Here is a 16,184-nt window from a genome sequence, read left to right on the forward strand (position 1 = left end):
CTTCCATCTTCTGAAGAAATTGCCTTCGAAGTTAGTACAGTTTTATAAAGACCCCCCTCGACGAAACTTGACTTGCATGTCTAATTAGGACAGTAGCTATAGATCCATTTAGTAGCCATTAGGAAGTGCCAAAGTCCCTCATGGGTTCCCCTCTTTTGAGGCCAAGAACATTTTGACCTTATTTTTATTTTTAAATCCACTGCATACTTGCATTGTATACTTGTTCATAGGACAGAAAAATAAATATAAAAATCCTTTATTTTTATTTCACAAGGAATAACATTTTAAATAGCTCTCAATGAAACAAAGTAGCTAAAACTGAGACGATCTAAGATTCATGGTAAAACTTATTGCCAAATAAATATACCTGTCATGTATTCTCCAAAAATTTTAAAAACTGGGTGTGAATAAGGGTGCTTGTATTCTCAGAAGGATGGATATTACATGTTTTCTCACATATGAAGAATCTGGATTTAAACACACACACACACACACACACACACACACACACGAACTGAAGGGGAAGCCGTGTATAGAAGAAAGAACTGAATAAAAGAGGAAGAAGAACCCAGTGGGCAATAATGATGAATGAAAGATATATACTGCTTCTTTTGAAAAACATAAATATGAGAAAGATAATATCTCAAGAGAAAATATTTATAGAGGAACAAGATGACTTATGAAATCTGATTTGGATGAAAACATATATGATTTAATCATATCTTTGCTATAAAGTTACCTGAAAAGTACATCCTGGTGGAAAAAGTAACAGAGGAGAGTGAAAAACATGAAATCGTTCTAGAAGCAGGGAGTGAAATCTGACTAGTAGAATGTATGATGAAAGTAATTTCAACCCAAATTGGGCACGTTTGTTCAAATTCTGGCTAAGGCAAAGCAGTGTTGGTATGAGTTGGTTTGTGGTGGGAGTGTCAAGGTGGTGGAGTGGGAACATGGAGGGATCTGTTCGCTCCTCAGCTGCCTAAGACTGTGCAGCAGTTAGAATGGTCTTAAAGGTCATTAAAGGGCCCCCGTTCTTCATGCTGCATGGAGACAGTGAACTTGGAGGCACTGGCTGTGTCTACATAAATTGAGTGCAAGTCTTTTTTTTTTTATTTATTTTTAAAATTAATTTATTCTTGTTACATCTCAATGGTTATCCCATCCCTTGTATCCGTCCATTCTTTTCTCCCTCCCATTTTCCCCTTATTCCCCTCCCCTATGACTGTTTGAGTGCAAGTCTTAAGGAAGTCCATGAAACACACAAATGGAAACACTAGTCAGCAGTGAAACGCAGCTGCCTTTGCGCCCTTCCTCACTGCTTGATAAGTGAGTGTGTGCTTCACAGTTACCTGCACTATCTAGAGCGCCCGAGTCGAGTCTCACTTCCCATGCTCACTGGTTGGTGCGTCAGTTTCCCCATTGGATAATGATATCTGTTTGTGGAATTGACTGAATAAGTAAATGTGTTGGGTATTTAATATGATGTCATTTATATCATAACATAAACCCAGGTTTCATTAAAGGAGCTGTTGTAGCTTACTTACTGGAGAGGAACTTGAGATGTTTAATAATCTTAACTACAAGGACACAGAGGGCTCAGGAACCCCACAAGAAGACCATCAGGGCTGGCAGATCTGGACCCAGGGGGACCTGCACAAACTGCTGTACCAACCAAGGACAATGAATGCAGTAAACCTAGACCCGCTATTCAGATCTAGCCAATGGACAGCTCATTCTCCATGGTTGTGGGGAGAGCAGGGACTGCCTCTGACATGGACTCTGGTGCCCTCTATTTGACCACTTCCCCTTGGTGGGGAGGCCTGGTGGCACTTAGAGGAAGGGGAAGCAGGCTATCCAAATGAGACCTGATAGGCTGTGGTCATATGGTGGGAGAGGAGATCCACTTCTGTCACAGGCCTAGGGGAGGGGAATAGGATGAAAAAGGTAAGGGAGAAAGGGAAGACACAAGTGAAGGGATAACAATCGGGATGTAATTTGAATAAATTATTTTTAAAAATTAAAAATAAATAAATACATTCAACTAAATGTTTAAAAAAAGTAGCATGTTTTCCTTAGTCACTGATTTCTACCAAAAGTAGGAAACAAAGCAGCAATCTAGAAGCTTACAATAAGGTAGAGAGTTGTGCCAACGCAAAAGTGCTGGAGACACTGGGGCAGTCTGAGTTTGTTCACACATAGAAGAGTTGGTCCCTAGTTTAGGAAAGACATAGAAGCTCATCTCCCTGAGGTGTCTGAATGGACTGGAGTGAGTATGATGGCCTGCACAGAAGCAGGGCTGCTGCGACAGACTGTTTACTAACACCCTTGATTTTAGTGCCTGTGTCACCAGCTGGGTTGAATCTTGAATTAGGAGTCATAGCCATGTGGTATGGTAAGGCTGTAGGTGGCACTGTATCCTCTTCTCCTCCCACCGCACAGAGCTTTCAATTTGGGATAATTTTGTATTTCCAGAGGAAGTATAAAGATGAAGCTGAGAAAATGCTTTCCAGCTACTCTACGGTGGCGGATACTCCCGAAATCCAGAGAATCAAGATGACTCAACAGAACATTAGCAACGTGAGTAGCTGTAGCATGCAAAGCTTGGGGCTAGGCGCACTTTGGGTTTCATGGGGAATTTGGAAAGTTTGCTTATATACAATAAGTTATAGTGGGGAGGAGATGTAGGTCTAAACATAAAAGTCATTTGCTCTTCATACACCCTTTATGCACACATTCTGAGTGAATTCCATTATTGTTTTTAGTACACTTGGGCTATGACTTAAATACACCACAGCAGTCAGGTCAGTTGGCAGAAAGTCTAAATTTCAGATATTTTGGTTAGAGATGCTCAATTTGTATTCCCCCCCCCCCACACACAGTTTAAATTAATGGTTTATGTGCTTGCTTGCTTATTTATTTGTTTGTTTGCTTGTTTATATTTTTATTTATTTATTTGTTGTGGTTCTGGGGATTATATCCAGGTTCTTGTTCATGCTAACCAATGCTCTGTCATTGAAATATATCCCAACAACCCCCACTTCTAAAATATTATATTTGGTAAGAGTGTCTTTTCCTTCATTGCCTGAACTTTTTCCTATATAATTTTCATTTTTCCATCAGATGAGTTTATTTCTTCAAGATAAAAATAATTAATTCTCATAATTAATTAGTTAATTAATTTATTTATTTTATGACAGAGTTTCTCTGTGTAGCCTTGGCTGTCCTGGACTTGCTTTGTAGACCAGGTTGGCCTTGAGCTTACAGAAAGCCGCCTGCCTCTGCTTCCCTTTCTCATAAATTCTGACTGTTAGAATTGTTTCAAAATTTCAAATCCAATTTTTGTATTAGGTACAAATGACAAGTGTTGACTTGATTTTAGCTCAAGAGGAGTCTCAATCTTCCACACAGATTTTACTGTGAAGATGAAAGCGGTTTTCACTTCATTTGTACAGATGGCATACATCCAGACTTACAAGTTCAAAACCAACTCATCAATCCTGTTTTTATATTGAAGAACAGGAGTTGCCTGTCTACTGTTAAGAAAGTAGGCTTCTGCTAATTGATGTGTCCATAAACTTGAGTTTTTTTTTTGATGAAATTATCAAATGGACCATACAGTCAAATATTATAATATAGAATTGTCTCAGCCATTTAGTACTTAAACACATATCTAATCAAAGGGAATAATAAAGCAAATGCCATTAAGTTGGAGGGCTTTGGAAATGCTTTCCGCTTCCTAATTAATTGGCTGACTCACTCTCAGGACAGACAGCTGTCTGGTAAGGCTAGGATCTCCCTGAGACAGGCCAGGCTGTGCCACAAGATGGCAGTTCTCACTGGAAGGGTTGGGGCGAGGGTTGATCCCCAATTTTCATCTCTTTCAGCTTATGTCTTACATCATCCCCACCCCTGGGGCTCACTGGATTAGCTAGTGTCTGTAGGGGAATCACTCTGTTCTCATGTGACTTTCTGTGTTTTTGCAGCATACTTTTGTTTTTCTTTGTGTTTGGAAGGAGTAGATGTCAGGGGTGGAGAGAAAGGGCAAGGTAAGAAAAATAACGGATTCAAGGCTGATACTGGTGATACAGTTAGTGTTTTCCTAGGAGACAGGGAGGGACTTTTGTCTTTGGAAGATTAGCAGCGTGTGAAGCCTCCATTTTGGGGGATTAGATGCTAACTGCTGAGTGCTTTGGTTTTTGTCAAAAAACAAAACAAACAAACAACAGCAACAAAAACCGCATGTGCCATAGATCTATATTTGAAGCAGGAAACTATAGATAGCCATTTACATTCTTAAGGCAAATAATCTGCCCCCAGCTAAGGTACTCACTGTGCCCAGAACAAGGATTACCTGGGCTAAGAGGTTATGAGATCTAAAACCAAAGACAGCATTTATTATCGTAATGGACTATCTCATTGCTTCATGTAATATTGCTACTCGTAAATGAGACCAGTATTCACACTACTGGAAAACCCGAGAAATAGCCTTGCTTTTGTAACAGGCAGATCTATTGAATTGTAATTAGCGTACAGTTCTCATTTTCCTTTCCTCACTATGAAGGTGTCCTACAAGGAAGACGTGGGAGCCGGCACCGCCGTCAGGAACACTCCGGAGATGGAACGAGTGAAGAAAACCCAGCACAATATTAGTTCCGTAAGTTCTCCCCGGCATTAATTATCCTTCCTCAGGCAGACAGGGCCTTCACGGGTGTTTTCAGTTCTTTTCTCAGTAGGATGCCTTTTATCTTCTTCGCTTTCTTCAAAAATGATGTCATTGGCCATCAAAGGTCCACCTTCCAGAGTGAAACCTGCAGCTTTGTTCCCCTCAAACCTGAAGCTCCATTTCATTTCATGTAGAGCAGAGTAAAGACAACCCGGGCCATTTTAATAAAATCCAGGATTACATTTCATCTTTTGGAACAGAATTTTGGCTGTGTTATATTTTACATGGAAAGGGTTTGTTGAATATTGCCCCACCTCTTGGAGCAGAGGAATTTTACCTCAAGAAAAATGATCAAAGGGCTTAGTACGCTTATTTGGTAGCTGAAGTGAAGGCATAGATTTGTTTTTTAATGTAGCACCAAGTCACTTTCGTCCTGTGTCAATCATATTTCTGAGCCTTTCCCAGACATAGCTCTGTGCACATATTTCTGTTTTCTGGCTGTATTTTCATTCTACTTTACTAAAAAAAAAACCCTCAAACAAACAAACAAAAAACTATATCAGTTGAGTATAAATTGTAAAAAGATCTTACCCTGCGGTGCTTCTGCCAGTGGGAAATGATAGGAGAGGTATTTAATGCTGTAGGAAAAATGTCTCCCATTTACTGGTTGACATGAACAGCAAATAATTCTTGTCTTTCCAGGAGTGGGATTGATCTACGTATTTTCTTGTTGTGGGCAGGACAATGATTCTTTCCTCAACATTTCTTCCCTGACCCATCTCTTCACCTCTAGTCTTGGAGACACAACCTTCCTGAACTTTCCTTTAAGCCAACCAAATAAAACTGCTTTCTGGACATGCATCAGTGCTAACTCAGAGCTAGGTGGTGTCCGGAGCATGTGGCCAGGTGGTGGTGTCTGTTGGAATTCCAGGAGAGGCAAGGCGATGAATACTTTAACATGCAGTTATAAAAATTGCACAGAATGCCAGTGTAGTCAAATCCCTGCACCACAACAAAAGCCCTGTCCTGAGGACAGCATCTAGAGAGATAACCTGGTGGCTAAGGCCTGGATGGGAGTAAATGGCATTTTGTTCTGTTTTATGGGAGTTAGAATCAGGTGGCAGTTGAATCTGACAGAGAAGATAGTTTGGGAAAAAAGTGTAAAATGTTACTATGCAATGATAGTGTTTCAAATGCACCTATTAATGTAATCAGCTAGATCATGTATACTGTGTAGTCATTCTCCTACAGGGAATGACTGTGCTTTTTTTTTTTGTTTCTTTTTTCTTTTTTCTTTTTCAGTTTTTCGAGACAGGATTTCTCTGTGTAGCCTTGGCTGTCCTGGACTCAATTTGTAGACCAGGCTGGCCTCAAATTTACGTCAATCTGCCTGCCTCTGCCTCCCTGAGTGCTGAAATTAAAGACATGAGCCAACATGGTTGGCTTGAGTCTTGAAAAGTTAAAACTTTTGTCTCTAATAGCCTTGGGCTTTTCACCCTAACAAAACATATAAAACAACACAGTTTATCAACTTTGTTTCCCTCAGTCTTTTCTAGCAAGCGATAACTGTGCAGTTCTATATTTCTGAGTTGGGCCATAACCCCCTGCTTAATATTCAAATGGAGACTTGGCCTTTCAAGATTAGCCTGATCTGTCAAACCAAGAGGCCGTTCACTAACATTTAAACACGCCGACATTTTCCACCTCCGAGGACAAGCTTTTTTGCTATTAGCTTTCTGTGCTAAGACCTGTTTTTTGAATTTCATTAGAGAAATCTGTCTCAGTGAACTCTACCATTAACTATTTCAGGTCTGGGTTGATGCTGGCATCTTTCCTCATGTTCAATCCACAGACACTAAAACAGATGCTGTCTGAGGGAGTAGTGCTTCACGCCAGCCTATACTTGAGCTTTGATGATTTGAAGCATTACTGGGTGATTTCTATCACCTATTTGGTGTCCATTTAAGTCTTGTCTAAATTTCTGTGTGCACTTCCGCTTCTTACGGGTGTACTGCTAGGTTTGACTCCAGCTCTGGACTTCATATATTATATACTCTTCACAGACTGTCACCTATGGGATTTCCTCTGCTATAAAGCAGAGCTCATAGTATTAAAGAGGTATTGCCTTTAAAGCACATGACAAATTGATGAATAGGAGAATCAGGGCAAGATTCTTCCATTGGAGTGATGTCTGGGTTTACGTTCACTAGGAATTGTAGTTTCTCCCTATCAGCAATGCTGGTCCACAAATCTTTTGTTCAAGCTCTAATGTGAAAGAATATTTCTACCAATAATGATTAAATGAAATGCTCCCCTCTGTAACTCTATCATTTCAGTCCTGAGAACTTGCCTAAACTCTCACAGGTAACAGTACAAAGACTGCTGCTCCTGAGGGAGAGGGCACACCAGCAGAACGCCAACCCTTGCTGCTTATTTTGCAGGCTTCTCAAATTTTTCATTTCATGCTCATTCATAAGAGCGTGCACTTCAAGAGCGAGGCCTGTGCAAGGCCCTAAGGCTGAATTTCAACTCTGAAAACTCACTGACTATTGCTGTAGTTTCTTGCAAAAGGATTTTCTCTCCCACCTTTACTGCAGCTGTCAGAAACTCTCAACAGATATGCCATCCCTGGCCTCTGTGTTTGTTGCTCCTTGGTGTTTGGAGATGTTGTAGAATTGTTGGATTATGCAGTCATCTTCCTTCTCTGCCCCCAGCTAATAAAGAAGATCTCTATGCAGTAGGTGAGGACACCATCTGTAGTGTTAGGTCAGGAGTCAGGGCCTTCTAACCTTAGAACTTGGTAAGGAAGGATGTGGAGACCCTGTGAGGAAGGTTAGTAGAGACTGCATCCCACTGAAGAGCAGGCCTAAGATTTTTGTGACATTTGTTCTCTATGCTGTGAGTGACAGCAAGAGTTTCTTTTACACTTAATGTGACTTCTTATTAAAATGACAATGAGAATAAGTCATTTTAAACTTAAGATGATAATTTAGTAAACACCACTTTAATGTCAGGACCTGGTGAACTCACAGATGGCTAATTCCTTATTGCTGATGAAATAAAAAAAATCAGGAAGTCATCAATAAATTATATAGTGTAAAATCAGTGAAAGGAACATTCAACATGGAAAAGTTTTGCGGACTAGTGTCTGTCTCAAGAAGATGAAGTCTGGAAGAAGTGGACACAAAGTCCCACCAGTACCCAACAAGCTATTTCTGATTGATGCCTGCTGAAAAAGAAAATCAGCTTCGTCTAATGAAGTATCAGCCACACTCCAGGGCAGACTCTGTTACTGCAAGCAGTTGTCCAATTCAAGATGGACTCCATGTTGTTGCTTTGTGTGTGTCTATTTGTTTTGATAGCTTTAGTCTTTTTTTGTCTTTCTTTTCTTTTCTTTCTTTTTCTTTTGGAGAGAAATAAAGCTGGTTATGTAGGAAGGTGGGGAATATTTGGGAGGCATTGGGGGAGGAGAAGAATATGACCAAAATATACTGTATGAAAATAATTAAATAAATATTTAAAAAATGATATTTGTATCCTGGGAGGAAAGGTAAAGTGTGAATGGTCTGTGCCATATGATAATTTCCTTTAGTACATTCCAGTGGTACACATTTATTTTCCATGATTCAAAACTTTATTATGCTTTGTTCTCCAGTTCCAGTACAAAGAACAAAACTACAAGGCCACTCCAGTAACCATGACCCCAGAGATGGAGAGAGTGAGGAGGAACCAGGAGCAGCTGAGTGCGGCAAGTCATTCTGCTCTCTTTGATATTTTATCTAACGTGAAGTATTTTCATTAAAAAAAAAAAAAAATACTCTCTGTGAATCAGTGACTCCTCTACGCCTTTGGGTGTTCTTTCCCACATCTGCCCACTGAAGGAAGTTTGCGTCATGTTTTCTTACGCAAAAGGTCTTCATTAAGCACCCAGGACACAGGGATCCATAAGAGCCACATCTTTTCCTTGTGAACCTTTCTGTTAGGACTAAATCTCTAAAATTACATCTAGGTAAGGAGCTGGGAAGTAGAGTGGCGTATGCATTGGAAGGGAAAACAATATTGGAGATAGGGTAGGGGAAGCCTTGCTTGCCTGTCCTTTAGGATGCAGAACCAAGGTGAGCACCATACAATGAAATGGAAGTCATCGGCCAGTCTGTTAACTGTGATGAGAGCTGTTAGTTGACAATGGAGAGGGAACTCTGCTCTGAGCTAGCCCCTCTCTTAATATATATGTCAACATCTGGGCTCAGCATTATTCATTTCTTTGACCTATGGATGTGGAAAACTGAATTTTGAGGACTCAGAGATCATGGCAAGGAGCCATGGCAAGTCAGGGCAAAGCTGGGACTTGAACTCAGGACCCCTGGAATTTAGAACTCTCCTTAGGCTAATTCCAAGTAGCTACCTTTTACCCTTTTTCACAACCCTTTTATGGAATGTCCCTCAATAGTTAGAATAGCCTCTTTCTTGCAAGACTGGCATTTTGGAAGACCTGAAAACTTAAGAGTAAGTAATCCCAGGTGGAGGAGGAAAATCAAGGTCAATTAAAGGAGGAGCCTCGAGGCCAGAAGCAAGCTCAAGCACCTTGCCAGCCTGCCACATGGACTTGGTTCCAATTTATTGCCATGGCATCATTATGGGGTTTCTTTTTTAAGGGTGCTCCCTTATTTCCATTGTTTTTATTTGTAGAGTTTGCAATTAGTCTTGACGTGGAACAGCTCACTTATTGAGGATCCCCTCACTCCTACTGTTTTTTTTAGTTTTTCCAAGACAGGGTTTCTCTGTGCAGCTCTGCCTGTCCTACAACTTGCTCTGTAGACCAGGCTGGACTTTAACCCACAGAATTGCCTGCCTCTGCCTGTCAAGTTCCGGGATTAAAGGAGTGTGCCAGCACCCAACTGCAGAGCCCCTGTAAGCAGCTTAATCAACACTTCTTGATCAGTTGAGTTCAGTTAACAGGAGGCCACTGTGAAAGTCCATGTGTGAGAAGTAATGCATATAACTTCAGTTTTACAGCACAAGAAGAGATAGAGCAGTGATATTTGTGCACTATAAATTTATTTATTACCACTAAGTTGTGCATTTAAAATTATTAAGATGATGGATTTTATGCCATGTGTATTGTAGCACAATAAAATATTTTAAATAAAGGAAAATTATTATTTAAAAAAATCAAGAATGGGTTTAAGCTTCAGCCTTTCTTGTAGTCATTTAGAGCCCTTTACAGTATTTATTAAAATTCCTATATATCCTCTGTAGGTCAAATACAAAGGAGAGCTAAAACAAGCAACCTCCATTTCGGATTTGCTGGAGCTGAAGAGAGTAAAAGAAAACCAGAAGAATATCAGCAATGTGTGAACATCTTAGTATTTATCATCTGTACTTAATGATAGCAAACATTTCAATATGCAGATAAGAGGATTATAGCAGAGCAGTGGTTCTCAACCTGTTCGTACAACTCCCACAAAAGTTGCATATCCTGCATATCAGATGTTTACACTACAGCTTATAACAGTAGCAAAATGAGTTTTGGAGTAGTAGCGAAATAATGTATGGTTGGGGGGCCACCACATGAGAAACTGTATTAAAGGGTTGCTGCACTAGGAGGGTTGAGAACCACTTTCTTGGCGAGTTTCCCTATCTGAGCTGATAGCCTGAGCTGAGAAGCAGTTACTTCAGAGGACAGTGTCAGGGTGGTAGGTGCTGCAGGGCTCGCAGTGTGCTCTGTGATGACTGCCCTCCAATTGGTGCTGTGTCCTGCCCATCTTGTCTTTGTGTTGATGATTGCTGTGGCTCCCTTAGGGAGGCAGGTAGTTCTTGGCATCTTGGTCCAGCTGTCTTGCTGTTTCCTACCTGCCGGAGTTCTTGTTTTTCATGCCTCTCTGGGCCCTTTCTCTCATTCTTGATGATTATTCCTTTGCTTCTGGGGGGAAATGGTGAAGTCTGTGTGGTTGACTAAATATATCGTGTGAAATGGACCCGTTAATGGGCACTTGGCCCAAGACAGCATTTTTAAAATTAATTTATTCATATCACATCTCAATTGTTATCCTATCCCTTGTATCCTCCCATTCCTCCCTCCCTCCCACTTTCCCCCTACTCCCCTCCCCTATGTCTGTGACTGAGGGTGACCTCCTCCCCCTCTATATGCTCATAGGGTATCAAGTCTCTTCTTGGTAGCCTGCTATCCTTCCTCTGAGTGCCATCGGGCCTCCCCATCAAGGGAACATGGTTGAATATGGGGCACCAGAGTTTGTGTGAAAGTCAGTCCCCACTCTCCACTCAACAATGGCCAAGGCAGCATTTTTAATTAGACTTATGGACCACTCTAGATTCCTCTGTGTATATATCCCACCTACAGAGCATCCTCTTAGGAATGCATTAGCATACAGAATGGGTTGCCTGGAAGAGGAAAGCCAGAACTCTATTATCTTCAAACAAATCGTTTATTCTTCCAGCTCATAAAGCCACTGGGCCAGTTTATGAACCAAAGGCATGTTAGCATGAGATACGATTCCTAACAAGTGTCTCTCTATCTTTTAGAGGAGGAGCATTCTTTCCTTCCCAGACAGACCTGATGGGACTCTGTTACTTTAAGAGAGTATATGTCAGGGAGAAGGAAGACTGGAATGGAGGGAAGCATGCTGTCTTTACATGGCTTGCCATGGTCACCTGCTGAAATAAATACTGCCGTGGCCCTGTTGTAGTTAATTTCTGAGAAAACACAGCTATGTAATACCACACTATTCAAAGACGCCTGGTAATATCCACCAAGCGTTTCTTCTCATGCCCATGTGTGCTTACAGGCTCACTCCAGGCTTACTGGAGATATATTTGAGCCTATCCACAGCGGTTGGGAAGAGGTACACTGCTATGCCAAAATGAAATCGATGCTTAAAGTTGAAAGCATTTTAAGTCTCCTCTTCCTCCTTCTCCACGCTTTCTCCTTTGTTTTAATGAGTTTCTCTTCCTTGGCTGGCCCTTTAAAATTAAATATGATTTGATTCTTTTTGTTGTTGTTGTTACTTCTGAAGTGATTCACAATCCTCTATCTTCTTCTCTGAAATGGTAGGTTTATTATAAAGGTCAACTGGGAAGGGCTACGGCCTTAAGTGTAACTCCTGAAATGGAACGAGTAAAGAAGAATCAAGAAAATATTAGCTCGGCAAGTGGCTTTAATTCATTTTGGACCATTGCAATGGATGTATCCTTTATAATTTACTTGCATTGCTTATTGCCTTAAGAATAAAGTTTATTTCCAATGAATGCATATGCTATCTCAGATGAATCCCAAAAGCCCTCACCATGTGCATTATTATTAATGTGCAGTCCCTCATTAATATCAGATATGACTGATATAATTACATGTATAGTTCATTTAAACAATGACTCATGTTATTTTAACCAGTATCTTTGAAACTATGTCTTTGATGCATATGTTTTTAAAAATTGTCATTTTACTGATGTACTTCACCGAACATGAGTTAGTAAATGCTTTCTGCAGAGATGAAGTTAAAAATGAGTAATTCAAAATAAGAATAGAAAAGATAAACCATTTAGTGCATTTAATATAGGATTCAGCTAGTCAAGGAAGCTGTCCATGGTTGGTCCCAGCATCCACTGCAGGACTCACTCAGATGCCTGCAGATCTGCGTGTCACGCCCTGCTCACAGCACACCTGCAGGACCTCTGGACCTCAGGCTTAGCATTTGAGATTTGGATTCATAATTGACAGGTCTCTCACCACATTCCTACCCAGAGATATTGGGTGTGTTCAGCATCAATTGTCTTTAAGGTATAGCTGCTCAGAAAAAAACATAGATTTGTCCTGGTTCTCCCTCATTCTCTATGGAGGGAAAAAATAAAGGAAATCAGTTGTGTTTCCCTCAACACTCTTACAGAAGAAAAGTACTCAGGAACAGTGCATTCAGGTTCTGTCTCACGTTTAATTTGACTATTTAAATGTGTTAAGCGGTTTCATGGCGGGTATTCACATGCCATGTTGATTGGCATGTTTCCTGTTGATAGACTTAAGTAATTTTATGCATTAACTTCTAAGGGAAAGCATCAAGAGTGTCATTTCAGGTGACGATTGTGGAACAAAATGTCATCCACCGAAGGCAAAGTTACCTGGGAAATAATTCTGAGTAAAGCTTTAAAAAGTGATGCAATCTTTAGATTATAATTATCCAATTATTTGGATGCCTCCTGTCTTTCTTACAGGTGAAATACACTCAGGACCACAAACAAATGAGAGGTAGACCATGTCTGATCTTAGATACCCCTGCTTTGAGACATGTTAAAGAAGCACAAAATCATGTTTCCATGGTAGGATGTGACAGATCACTGCCTCCATGACTAAAACATACTAAGGAATGACAAGACCTGTGTTTGAATGCCTTTAGTTCACTATTAATCTGGACAGCTAACAACGCATGGGCATGTGAATGAGCCCTTGGGGGACACCGGGCTCCAGTTCCACTGAAATGTAATGAAAATATTTATTCTAATAAAATAACTTCCCCTCAATGACTTTTGGTGTGTTTTTATTTCTAACTTGACTACTGCAAATATATTTTGTGAGTGTTATTTGCCTATATTTTGTTTTTTTTACTTAATTTTAAGACACATTTTGGTATATTTGTGCATTATAAAAATATTTTTAGTGTGTTTCAAAAACAGTTTCATGTTGTAATTTTTTTAATCATGATGTTCACCCACTTAAGGTGTTTTGTTCAATCTGTATAGTTTCAGAGTGGTACAATTATTGCCCTCTTTGAATTTCAGAACACGAAAAGAATGTATGTTTTATAATATACACAGCTTTTCTGTAACTATATATAAAATTTTATAGAACTCTCTTAATCTAATTTTAAACAGCACTTGAAGAATTATGCTTGTCACTATTGAAGATGAAAAGATAGGAAATCACTCTGTAGTCAAATTTTGTGTTTTAGGAAGTAACTGATGTTTTAATGTAATTGTCTTTCATATCCTACTGATATAAAGGTTTATATACCATTTAAAGGAGATACTATTTATAGTGTTTAAAAATATGAAATTATTAGCACTTGATTTCTGACATTATTTTTGGACTAGTTGGGGAAATATATTATATCATACTATATTTATTATATGTAATAATCCAGATGCACTTTATGTGACCTATCATTTTATAAAAGCTTTGTGAGACCATCACTTGCATTAATAATAGTTTTTCTTTTTCAGGTAAAATATCATGAAGATTTTGAGAAAACAAAGGGAAGGGGCTTCACTCCTGTTGTGGATGACCCTGTGATGGAGCGGGTGAGGAAGAACACCCAGGTCGTGAGTGATGCTGCCTACAAGGGTGTCCAGCCTCATGTTGTGGAGATGGATCGAAGACCGGGGATCATTGTTGGTGAGCCTGTGCTCTTCTCTTGGGTGTGCATAGTCAGAGGACCGAGCCCGAGCTAGAACTAGCTTCCGTGCTCATCTGACCTCACAGGTTTGATGTAAATTCCTACTAGATCGCAGGCAGAATGCTTTCGCACCATGATGAAAGGCATCCAGGGCATTCAGAGAATGGCATTGGCAATATTATTCTTGAAAGTTCTGTTTAGTATCTACTTGTTAAACAGAAGCAATTCAGAGAGAAGTGGTTGACCATTTTGCTTCCTTTAGCTTGTGTGTTTGCTTGGTGAAAGTGTTACACTGTAGACATTGGGTGCCTAGGTGACAGACTTAGTCACTTCCCACTTAGGTCCTTTTGTCATTAAACATAGAGTCTGAGGGTGTTCTGTAACAGGAATCATTAGCATTTTTTGAATACTATTTCTGAGCTAGGATATTTAAGGACCATGCAAAAGCCGGGTATTTTAGACAGGAACCCATTTTTCATTGTTTTTTCCTTATGTTTATTTGAGGGAAATCCTAGGGAATGTGGCTTGAGATATCAGTGGAAATCAGACTGAAATATGAGCAGGCTAGAAAGGAAAATCACTATATATCAGTACAGATCAAAACTCTTGAGTCCTACTTCTGTTGGTGCAGTTAGCCTCTGAGTTTTTATATTTTCTCCAGCTGTGTAGCTCACTATGCAGTTCCTTTCAGCATCTCTTGTGATACACACACACACACACACACACACACACACACACACACACCTTATTTTACTTGTTATTTTGGAATTTATTTTGGCCCACAGTTCAAGGGCACAGCCTATTCCACGAAGTTACAGTGGGAGTAGCTGCGGTGGCTGGCCATGTTGTGTCCCCTGCTAGGAAGCGATGAGTGATGAGTCCTTGGGTTCAGCCCACTTTCTCCCTTCTACACAGTCCAGAGCCACAACTCGTAGAATGGTGCCCCTGCATTTGGGGTGCATCTTCCCACCTCAGTTAAGCTACTCAAGATAATCCCTCCTCACAGGTGTGCCCAGAGATTTGTCTCCACTGAGATTTTTAGATACCGTTCAATTGACTTTGCAAGCCATCACAGTCAGAGAGGTTTTGGCAACTGTGGGGTCTCAGTTAGGGTTTCATTGCTGTGAAACTCTAACTGGCCATGGCCATGGAAACTCTTATTTAAAAAAAATCAAAAACATTTCATTGTGGTTGGCTTACAGTTTCAGAGGTTTAGTCCATTGTCATCGTGGCAGGAAGCATGGCAGCATACAGGCAGACATGGTGCTGGAGAAGGAGCTGAGAGCTCTAGGCAGCAGGAAGAGACTGACTGCCACACTGAGCATAGTTCCAGCATAGGGGACCTCAAAGTTCCCCTACCCTTAGTGATGCTTCCTCCGTCAAGGCTACACCTCCTAGTAGTGCCACTTCGTATGGGGCAACCATCAAATACAAGAGTGTAGGGGGGCATTCCTATTCAAACCACCACACATGGCACAGATTTCTCGGTAACCTCACTGTTAGGGTACCTTCCTTTTAGAGAGGAAGAGCTTCTGCTTTAGAACCAAAGCAGTGAGAGGGCATGGGATGGTGAGTTAGGTGGAGAGGCATGTACTTGACAGAGTAACAGTTTAGCAGAAAGCAAGAGTGCCGACATCAGCGCCCCAAGTGACTTAGAGCATTTCTGAAGTGAAACAGTACTTTCCAAGGAACCAGTCCAGACCGATTTGTAGGCTACTGATGGCTTTACTCATCCTTCCAGCTTGATTACTTACAGGGGCCATAGTAAGATGGATGGATGAATTGTGATGTTTTCAGTCAAAGTAATGCAGAAATGGAAGAGTCCATTGATTTGTGTTAATAACTCATCAGAGAGAGTGGTGTGATTCATCTCACCCTGAGGTCTTACAAAGCTCAAGGACTGGGAATGATGGTGAAACCATTGCTAAAAATGGTGGAAGCATCTAGACAGGGCTCTCAGGGCCAGTGTTTATAGCATTTGCAATAGCGGTTATCAGTATTTTTTTAAACACAAGATGTATAACTAAAATTTATTTATTCGGTGGGCAATCTAGAAGTCAGTTTATTTCTTCGTATGGGGAAAATCATTGTCTGTGAAGGCTCGCTTATGAAATCATAAA

General features: G+C 40.4%; 1 protein-coding gene across 3 annotated transcripts in view; it reads left to right on the top strand.

Moving 5' to 3' along the window:
• Nebl (nebulette) overlaps positions 1-16,184 on the top strand; it is a 357,651-nt gene that overhangs the window by 315,689 nt on the left and 25,778 nt on the right. For 2 of the 3 annotated variants that reach the window (XM_051151277.1, XM_051151278.1), the window contains exon 5: positions 13,892-14,063. In XM_051151277.1, the coding sequence (XP_051007234.1) occupies positions 13,892-14,063 (172 nt within the window). Of the gene's footprint in view, positions 1-2,472; positions 2,578-4,561; positions 4,655-8,318; positions 8,412-11,735; positions 11,829-12,886; positions 12,992-13,891; positions 14,064-16,184 lie in introns of all 3 variants that reach the window. The other variant, XM_051151279.1, reaches the window with a different exon arrangement.

The sequence above is a fragment of the Acomys russatus genome, chromosome 9, assembly GCF_903995435.1.
Source record: "Acomys russatus chromosome 9, mAcoRus1.1, whole genome shotgun sequence".
In the NCBI taxonomy this organism is placed as follows: Eukaryota; Metazoa; Chordata; class Mammalia; order Rodentia; family Muridae; genus Acomys; species Acomys russatus.